Raw genomic sequence first — 9,666 nt, forward strand, 5'->3', positions numbered from 1 at the left:
AGTTACATCCAAAATCCCAGTAAAGAGACACAACATATAACTCAGCAGAAGCTTTTCAATTTAAACAAATGGGTACAAGCTTACCTGGTCACCAACACATGGCCTCATCAATGCAATCATATAGTATATTATTTTGGAAAAGAGTTTTGTGAAGACCAGAGACAAGTAGTGCACATAAGTCACCAAAACACAACACCTATGGTATTTTAGCCTCTATGAGCCTCCCAGTAGCTCTGTGTCAGCCTGTCACTTCTTATGCGTTTCCATCAACATCATAATCATCAACATAGCCATGGAATGCATCAAGGTCCACAACCCACAAAGGCATCAATATAGTCCTGACAAAAGCCATTGGCAGCCAAAGACTTGACCATAGCAGCCCACTAAACTGATTATTTCCCCATCAATGTTGCAGCCCAAGCCGCTCCTGTAGATCGAGATCCTTGCCACATGCACCCTCAAGAAGATGCAATAGCCTATGCTACCTGAGGTCACACCTCTCACGCAGAAGGGGATCATGCACATGTACGAAGTGCAGAAGCAGAAGGTATAATTTTTGATTTCTTTGCCTCTATTGATGATAAGTCTAGCCTGCAGACGCTCAGCTTTCTGCAGCAATCCCTTTAACTCCTCTGACAATCCGAAGCCATTGAGCAAAGAAAGGGCTCACAGAATATGAAGACAACCTCCAAGTTAAAGCAGCAGACGAAGCACAGGCAGGAATTTGTGCCGCAGAAGCTGGCTATGAAGATGTTCCGGAAGGAAATGCCCTGTCCATAATGCAGATTCAGCCCACGCTACTGAATTTTCCTCTATTGGTGAAGGAGCCCACAACACTGCTATGCACGCTGCTGCCGTAGAAGCAGCCCAAGATGAGGAAAATGATGACGTGGAAGGAGAAGCAGAAGATGCCCATGGTGCCTGGTTGTCCAATCAAACACTGCTCACGCACAAGGCACCCAAGATGATGTTGCCATGCTGCCTAAGGCACTACGGCCGCAGAGACAAAAGAACAAATGAAAATCACAACAGTTAATGCAGCCCATGCTGCTCAAGCTCTCTTCACGGAGACCCTTGCCATTCTCTTCACACACAAACTTGTTGCTCTCCACTAATTCATGTGCTCTTGATTGAGATGGCAAGTCCCCTTTTACGACTGGTGGCCCCTTATCTCAAGATTCCTATTAGCATCTCAGTCGAAAGTGTTAGCAAATTCAGCCCCTTCGCCTGCAATCTTGCCCTCCAGGCTCACACGTAAGCTTCTCTGGTAGTCTCCTCCACGTCCACAACTCCACAAGCTCTCCCCAGCTTCCTCCCTATCATTTTTGAAGCCCCCCCTCTCTAATATATTTTCTCAGAATAGCACGCCTCCTGGATATCCAGAATTTCCCGCAGATAAGGCGGGGATTTCCTCTTTTGTAGCAAAATTTCTGGGTTTTCCCATTTTGGAATTACACGCCCTCCATTTTCCTTGTATTTTTCAAAGAGTTGATAAGCATCAACACTTAAGGCTCTTTACACCTCATTCTTCCCAAGGGGCTGTTCCCACACAAAGCATCCCAAGCTCGACAATATTGTATAGTCTCCCTTCTGACAGCTTGTTTAGGGTCATCCAGTGCATCCATAAAGCTCGTAAAACCCGACTCTCCGAAGAGGAAATACACGTGCATATGGTAGCCCTACAACTGCACCTGGATTTGTATTTTATGGCCTCACTTCCATGGTTTCACACCATAGACGTGCCATAGCACGACATCCACCCCCTCTAAACCTGCACATCCTCCGGTATGTGCCACCAAGTTGCTATGTAGGCTAATCTTCTTCAAATCTATACTGATTTGCCTTCATCTTTATCAAATTTTGGCACGTTATCTTTAGCTTTTTCATCCTCTGAACCCACATTCTCATCAAGGCTTTTCTGACTGGTTGAATTTCCTGTATTGATCATCCTGCTCAAAGGCACTTCTCATGATGCAAGCGTGCATCTTCTTGCCTGTGGCTATGGCCACAGCACTGGCACATGCATCATAAGTGCTTACAAATGTGACCTTATTAGGTAATGTGCCTTCTTGTAGCATTTTCTCAAAGACTTGGAGGGCATCCTGGCTCCTCCCATTTTGTGAATGTAATCCAATCAATGCATTCCAAGATACCACATTTCGCTTGTGCATCTTATAGAACATCTTACGTGCATCCACTAGATTGCCACATTTTCAATACAAGTTGACAAGAGCAGTCTCGACAACAATGCTCCCTTCAAAACTGCAGCTCAAGATATGGGTATGTATTTGCTTACCTTTAGCTGGTGATCCATGGCCAGCACATACATCAAGGGCACTAACAAAGGTGACCAGATCTGGCATCAATCCATGCAACATCATGAGATCAAACAGGAAAAGTGCATGACTACCTTTCCCACATTGAGCATATGTAGCAATCATAGCAGTCCAAGAGACGGAATCATGGTGAGACATGCTGTTAGATTCTCTTTGAGCATACTCTAGCTGCCCACAATTGCCATACATGGTGATAAGAGCCGTACCCATTGCAACATCCATTTCAAATTCACTGCTATACATGCAAGCATGCATCCACACCATAACCACTTTCGACAACATATCCATGAATGAAATTACCCCTATGATCAGCTGATGTACTGGCGCAAGCTTTCAAAGCACTAACAAAAATGGTATCCTTTGGCTCCATCCCTTCCCGCAGCATTTGCTCAAAAAGATGGAGAGTCTCCTCACCCCTCCCATGCTGAACATACCCTGTAACCATTGCACTCCATGTCACCCGGTCATGTTTTGGTAGCTTTTCAAACACACTCTGTACATCTGCAGGCCTTCCACATCTGGCATACATGCCGATAAGGATACTCCCTACAAATACATCAGTTTCAAACCCACTCTCAGCTACATAGGCATGAGTCAGCTTGCCCTGCCCTAAACTTGCCATATAGGAACATGCTTTCAAAGCACACACAAACGTAATCGCATTGGCTTCATGCCATGTTGTTGCATTTCCTGAAAGAGAAGGAAAACCTGGTGACCATGCCCATGCTGTGCATATCCTGTGATAAGTGCATTCCAAGTCACAGTGTCCGGCTTCTTTCCCGCCTGCTTCATTTGTGTAAAAAGCTGAACAGCAATCTGGTCAAAGTGTTGTTGGGTATATGCTGAAATGATTGCATTCCATGTCACCACATCTCGAGTGGGCAACTTGTCAAACACATCACCTGCTTCCTCAAGTTGTCCACACTTGGCATACATATCAATAAGAGTGTTGCCAACAAATACATCCAGCTCAGAACCACACTTGATTATGTAATCATGAACTAATTTCCCATAATCTAGGTCTGTTAAGCTGGAACACGCTTTTAAAACACTGATGAAGGTTATAGAGTCAGGTGGCTCTCTTCCATCCTTTTGTAGTTGCTAATAAAGTTCAAGTGCCTCATTACCACATGCTTGTTGGACATACCCTGCAATCATTGCATTCCATGCCACCAAGTTCTTATTGGGCAATGCATCAAACACTTAGAGTAAATGTGTCTGGCTGTATGCTTTGATGCTGCATTTTCCAAAAGAGACAAAACACATCCAGCCCGAAACCATTCCGAGAATATCCTCCAATCATTGCATTCCAAGTCACCACATCGTGCTTTGGAAGCTTGTCAAAGACACTCCGCCCATCTACGACACTTCCGCATTTTGCATACATGTCAACAAGAGTGTTGCCAATGACAACATCGAGCCCTAAAGTGCTTTTAATAACATGAGCATGAATCACCTTGCCTTGTTTGAGCTCTATGAGGGTGATACATGCTTTTAGGACGGCCACAAAGGTATGCCCATCTGGTTTCCTCCCCGACTGTTGCATTTGAAAATACAGTTCAATACCTCTGTCAGGTTTTCCATGGTTGACATGTGCCGAAATGATTGCACTCCATGTGTAGCAATTGTGTTCCCACAATTTGTTGAAGACTTCATTGGCTTCCAACAAACTACCACATGCATCAAACATGCGGATAAGGTAGCTCCCCACATATGCATTTGACTGCAACCTACCCCTGGTCATAAAGGCATGCACTTCCCTTTCCACCGATGCCCTGTACTGCTTCAAATCACCATGAGCTTCTTTTCAAAGACTTTAACTGGTTGCAGCCATTAACTGGCACATAGTTTATTCATGTATTACAAATGAGCATTCAATGTGTACATATAATGCCATCATATATGGCTTTCCTGAACAACGAGTAGAGCTTTAATCTCCATGTTCATACACTCAATTCTACAGCATTCTGCATTGGCATTCCTTTTTTCCTTCTGATGTTTTGGGCTTTCTCTATGTCGAACCATTCATTCAGATTATCATTGCATACATTTAGCCCTGTTTTTCAAAGAGTTTCTTTCAGATATCCTGACAATCAGAGTACAAAGAAGTGTCCACCTTTCCGGCATTCATGAGTTCTTGAGCATTCTATCTGTTTTGCAACTTATAGGGAAGACCTCAAGTCAATACAAGCTCCTCACCTTCCTCAGCTATCAGAAAGGTCGAGTGTCGTAAGCCCTTGAGACAAAGGGTTAGCTTCAAGTCACTACAAGCTCCTCTCTATCCTTGGTTATTGGAATAGATGAGTGTCATAGGCCCTTGAAGTGGCAAGAATGGATCAAGTCATTGCAAGCTCCTCTCCTTCCTCAGCTGTCGAGAAGGATGAGTGTCACAAGCCCTTGTTGCCATTCTACAGTTCTGAGAGAGAACTACAAGTCTATACAAGCTCCTTGCCACCCCCTTCTCCTGAGGTGAACAAGTGTCATAAGCCCTTGTAATCCTTCTTCTTCCCTAATAGTTTTATTATGGAAGACTACAAGTCCTATAAGCTCCTGGCTCTCTCTTTTCGAGAAATGCATCAGTGTCATAGGCCCCTATAGCCTTCTTTGCTTTGTCTGCAATTATTTTTACCTCCTTTGCATCCTTGTCATGCTTTAGAAGTTCTCCAAGCAGCTAAGATATAGCATCATTATAGTATATTTCCTTCATTTTTGTACCTGCCTTTCAGAAAGCCCTGATTGTGTATCTATTTGCTCTAATTTTCCTCAAGCATCATCTTGATTTGTATGTCATCTTGCATGTATCCATACATTCCAGATATCATATCGTTTTTCATCCAGCATTCAAATCAGATAACATTACCTTTGTTTTCCCACTTCACCCAGCCTTCTTTCGACTGCCTGTTGCTGTTGCATGTAGAGCACAAACGCCTGAAACATCTGCATGGTGTTGACGTCCGGACGAAATCCTTGCTGCTTCTGTTGATCACCCATGATTCCCCTTCTACTCTCACCCCAGCTGTTTCACGTCGGGTTCACCAAAGCTGTCATGACGTGTGCGGTCTAGCCGGGAACACACTGGGTGTCTGGCTGTGAGAGTTACATCCAAAATCCCAGTAAAGAGACACAACATATAACTCAGCAGAAGCTTTTCAATTTAAACAAATGGGTACAAGCTTACCTGGTCACCAACACATGGCCTCATCAATGCAATCATATAGTATATTATTTTGGAAAAGAGTTTTGTGAAGACCAGAGACAAGTAGTGCACATAAGTCACCAAAACACAACACCTATGGTATTTTAGCCTCTATGAGCCTCCCAGTAGCTCTGTGTCAGCCTGTCACTTCTTATGCGTTTCCATCAACATCATAATCATCAACATAGCCATGGAATGCATCAAGGTCCACAACCCACAAAGGCATCAATATAGTCCTGACAAAAGCCATTGGCAGCCAAAGACTTGACCATAGCAGCCCACTAAACTGATTATTTCCCCATCAATGTTGCAGCCCAAGCCGCTCCTGTAGATCGAGATCCTTGCCACATGCACCCTCAAGAAGATGCAATAGCCTATGCTACCTGAGGTCACACCTCTCACGCAGAAGGGGATCATGCACATGTACGAAGTGCAGAAGCAGAAGGTATAATTTTTGATTTCTTTGCCTCTATTGATGATAAGTCTAGCCTGCAGACGCTCAGCTTTCTGCAGCAATCCCTTTAACTCCTCTGACAATCCGAAGCCATTGAGCAAAGAAAGGGCTCACAGAATATGAAGACAACCTCCAAGTTAAAGCAGCAGACGAAGCACAGGCAGGAATTTGTGCCGCAGAAGCTGGCTATGAAGATGTTCCGGAAGGAAATGCCCTGTCCATAATGCAGATTCAGCCCACGCTACTGAATTTTCCTCTATTGGTGAAGGAGCCCACAACACTGCTATGCACGCTGCTGCCGTAGAAGCAGCCCAAGATGAGGAAAATGATGACGTGGAAGGAGAAGCAGAAGATGCCCATGGTGCCTGGTTGTCCAATCAAACACTGCTCACGCACAAGGCGCCCAAGATGATGTTGCCATGCTGCCTAAGGCACTACGGCCGCAGAGACAAAAGAACAAATGAAAATCACAACAGTTAATGCAGCCCATGCTGCTCAAGCTCTCTTCACGGAGACCCTTGCCATTCTCTTCACACACAAACTTGTTGCTCTCCACTAATTCATGTGCTCTTGATTGAGATGGCAAGTCCCCTTTTACGACTGGTGGCCCCTTATCTCAAGATTCCTATTAGCATCTCAGTCGAAAGTGTTAGCAAATTCAGCCCCTTCGCCTGCAATCTTGCCCTCCAGGCTCACACGTAAGCTTCTCTGGTAGTCTCCTCCACGTCCACAACTCCACAAGCTCTCCCCAGCTTCCTCCCTATCATTTTTGAAGCCCCCCCTCTCTAATATATTTTCTCAGAATAGCACGCCTCCTGGATATCCAGAATTTCCCGCAGATAAGGCGGGGATTTCCTCTTTTGTAGCAAAATTTCTGGGTTTTCCCATTTTGGAATTACACGCCCTCCATTTTCCTTGTATTTTTCAAAGAGTTGATAAGCATCAACACTTAAGGCTCTTTACACCTCATTCTTCCCAAGGGGCTGTTCCCACACAAAGCATCCCAAGCTCGACAATATTGTATAGTCTCCCTTCTGACAGCTTGTTTAGGGTCATCCAGTGCATCCATAAAGCTCGTAAAACCCGACTCTCCGAAGAGGAAATACACGTGCATATGGTAGCCCTACAACTGCACCTGGATTTGTATTTTATGGCCTCACTTCCATGGTTTCACACCATAGACGTGCCATAGCACGACAACGTGTGGGTAGAGCACCGTATGGTCAACACCCTCTAGGATCCTTCGCTCGCAGGTGACCTAGCGCTTGACTCATAGGCCGCTTCCTTGGTCCCTCATCCACCGCTTCCTTGGTCCCTCATCCACCATACCAGAAGCTTACCATTTGAATCGGCTGGTCAAGACCTTGCTACGCGAGACGTCCTCTCGACCGACCTTGCTATGCGAGACGTCCTCCATTGACTCTCCGTCAGCTGTTGCGACTTTATCAGATTAGGTCTCCATGACCTCATTCACAAGACGGTCAAAATACTTCCCCAGCATTCTTGACATAAAACAGTCATTTAAAAACAAGTCATAAATACAGTTTCTATAATGAACTCTCGTCTTTCCACATTGTTCCACATCAATCCACATTATTTAAATCACATCCATTTCATATGTATTCCCATTCTCATCCAATCACATCATTTTCATCTCATTACATCTTTCCTTATCAGATCTCATCCACTTGCATCTACCCATCTCCACATCACATTCTTGCACATCTCATTCATTCACATCCCAATTCCCGTCACATTCACTCTCATCACCATCCTATCACATACATAACATAACATCACATCACATCTATCCACATCATATCTCATTCATACACATCCATCCAACCGTTCATATGTATGACTACCCACATCTATTCATATATTCATATCTATCACTTCACATCCACATATATTCATCTGTCACATCCCATCTCTTTACATCACATCACATTCTTTCACATACACATTCACATCATATTCTTTCACATACACATCCACATCCATTCTTTCACATACACATTCGCATCCATTCCTCACATACATAACCACATCCATTCTTTCACATACACATTCGCATCTATTCTTCACATATACATTCACATCCATTCTTCACTTATACATTCACATCCATTCTTCATTTATATAACCACATCCATTTTCATCACATATCATCCACTCATATCCCATATCATTCATTTACATCCTGATTCACATGACATCACATCTCATCCATTCATTCATTCACATCCATCTGGTTCACATCACATCTCATCACCTCTATTCACATCACATCCATCCATCCATTCATTTACACCCATCTGATTCACATCACATCTCATCACATCTATTCACCTCACATCTCATCACCTCTATTCACATCACATCCATCCATCCATTCATTCTCACACCCATCTGATTCTCATCACATCTCATCACATCTATTCACCTCACATCTCATCACCTCTATTCACATCACATCCATCCATCCATTCATTCACACCCATCTGATTCACATCACATCGATTCATAGAATTTAAACATAGAATTTAGGAGAATTCGAATTTTGATATAAAGATTCTTTACGCATCTATTTAGCATAAAAATCAACTTCAGTGTGAATAACACTTTTATAAAAAACCTTTTATGCATCTATTTATGCATAAAAATCAACTTTAATGAGAATAACACTTTTGAAATAAAAATAAATCCTTTATGTATCTTTTTATGCATAAAATAAATGGCTGAGCTCGTAACCCTTAAGGTCTCCAAGCTCTACAACTCCTTGAGAAGCAATTCCAGCATGTCTCCTGTGAGCGTTGTCACACTGCTGCGTTGCACTATGGGTCCTCGTCCCTCCTCTCACCTCACTTCACTCACACACACTCACTAGCATGCAATAGGGAGAGAGATTAGCAAGAGTATTAGCAAGAGAAAGACTCAATTACACAATGGGAGAGTATGTTGTATTATGAGATAAATTCACTTATATACATGGCCATAAGTGTTCACACTCACTCACTTTGGCCGACCGGGCACTTTAGACTCATAAGAGGCCTAATTCTATTACAATGACTACTCTCATAATATATCCATGAAGTACATCACTTAGGACTTCACCCTAGCTTGCTACCACATGCTCTTGAAGTGGGAATTGCCATAAATACTCTGTCACACCATTACGGGCGCCCGTCCAAGTTGTAGCTTTGGACACTATTTCTTCATATCTTGAATGTATGACCCTTTGGTGTATCTATCGTGACTCCTTGATGTAAGATAATGGTGGTAGCTCTTGTTAATCCTAGAATTGGACTAACATTCTCCCCTTCCTGATGACGATCACGTCCGTGTGATCGTGTTGAAGACCTTTGTGTGGGGAGAATGAACAAGCTTTGTCGATGGCTTTGATGTTGAATGATGTTCAATTCTTTGTTCTTCCGGAGGAAAGAAGAAAATCTACTTAATGAATGAAGAGGTTAGTGGTTTATTGAAAATTCCTAACGGGGTGGTGGGTGGGGTTTTTTTCAAATGATTGCATTTTTATATTTGTGTTTTTGGCAATTATCGACAATGTTACATGTGATTTTTGTTAGTGGGGACACTAAGAGATGTTAATAATGGGAGAGAAGAGACAGGAATCCAGAGGAACGTAGACTTATTCATTAGAATGAGATGGTGATTCT

General features: G+C 43.2%; 1 protein-coding gene across 1 annotated transcript; it reads right to left on the bottom strand.

The window, feature by feature from the left end:
• Nucleotides 1-2,571: 2,571 nt before the first annotated feature.
• Nucleotides 2,572-5,327, bottom strand: LOC147626323 (pentatricopeptide repeat-containing protein At4g39530-like). The gene is made up of 4 exons (XM_086816789.1): nucleotides 5,235-5,327; nucleotides 3,538-4,116; nucleotides 2,990-3,437; nucleotides 2,572-2,882 (listed from the first exon to the last, which is right to left on the bottom strand). The coding sequence occupies exons 1-4, from the start codon at nucleotides 5,325-5,327 to the stop codon at nucleotides 2,572-2,574; spliced, it is 1,431 nt and encodes a 476-aa protein (XP_086672915.1).
• Between the last annotated feature and the right edge of the window lie 4,339 nt (nucleotides 5,328-9,666).

The sequence above is a fragment of the Cibotium barometz genome, chromosome 22 (assembly GCF_041138505.1).
Source record: "Cibotium barometz isolate CiBa-2024 chromosome 22, ASM4113850v1, whole genome shotgun sequence".
Taxonomy (NCBI): Eukaryota; Viridiplantae; Streptophyta; class Polypodiopsida; order Cyatheales; family Cibotiaceae; genus Cibotium; species Cibotium barometz.

What these genes read in the sequence shown, in the direction of transcription:
- LOC147626323 (XM_086816789.1), bottom strand. Translation starts at nt 5,327, where the DNA reads ATGGGTGATCAACAGAAGCAGCAAGGATTTCGTCCGGACGTCAACACC. An exon ending in TCTACATGCAACAGCAACAG is followed by an intron (nt 4,117 to 5,234) that starts GCAGTCGAAAGA and finishes GATTTGAAGCAG; the next exon opens with TACAGGGCATCGGTGGAAAG. An exon ending in CATGAAGCCAATGCGATTAC is followed by an intron (nt 2,883 to 2,989) that starts GTTTGTGTGTGC and finishes ATGTATTTGTAG; the next exon opens with GGAGTATCCTTATCGGCATG.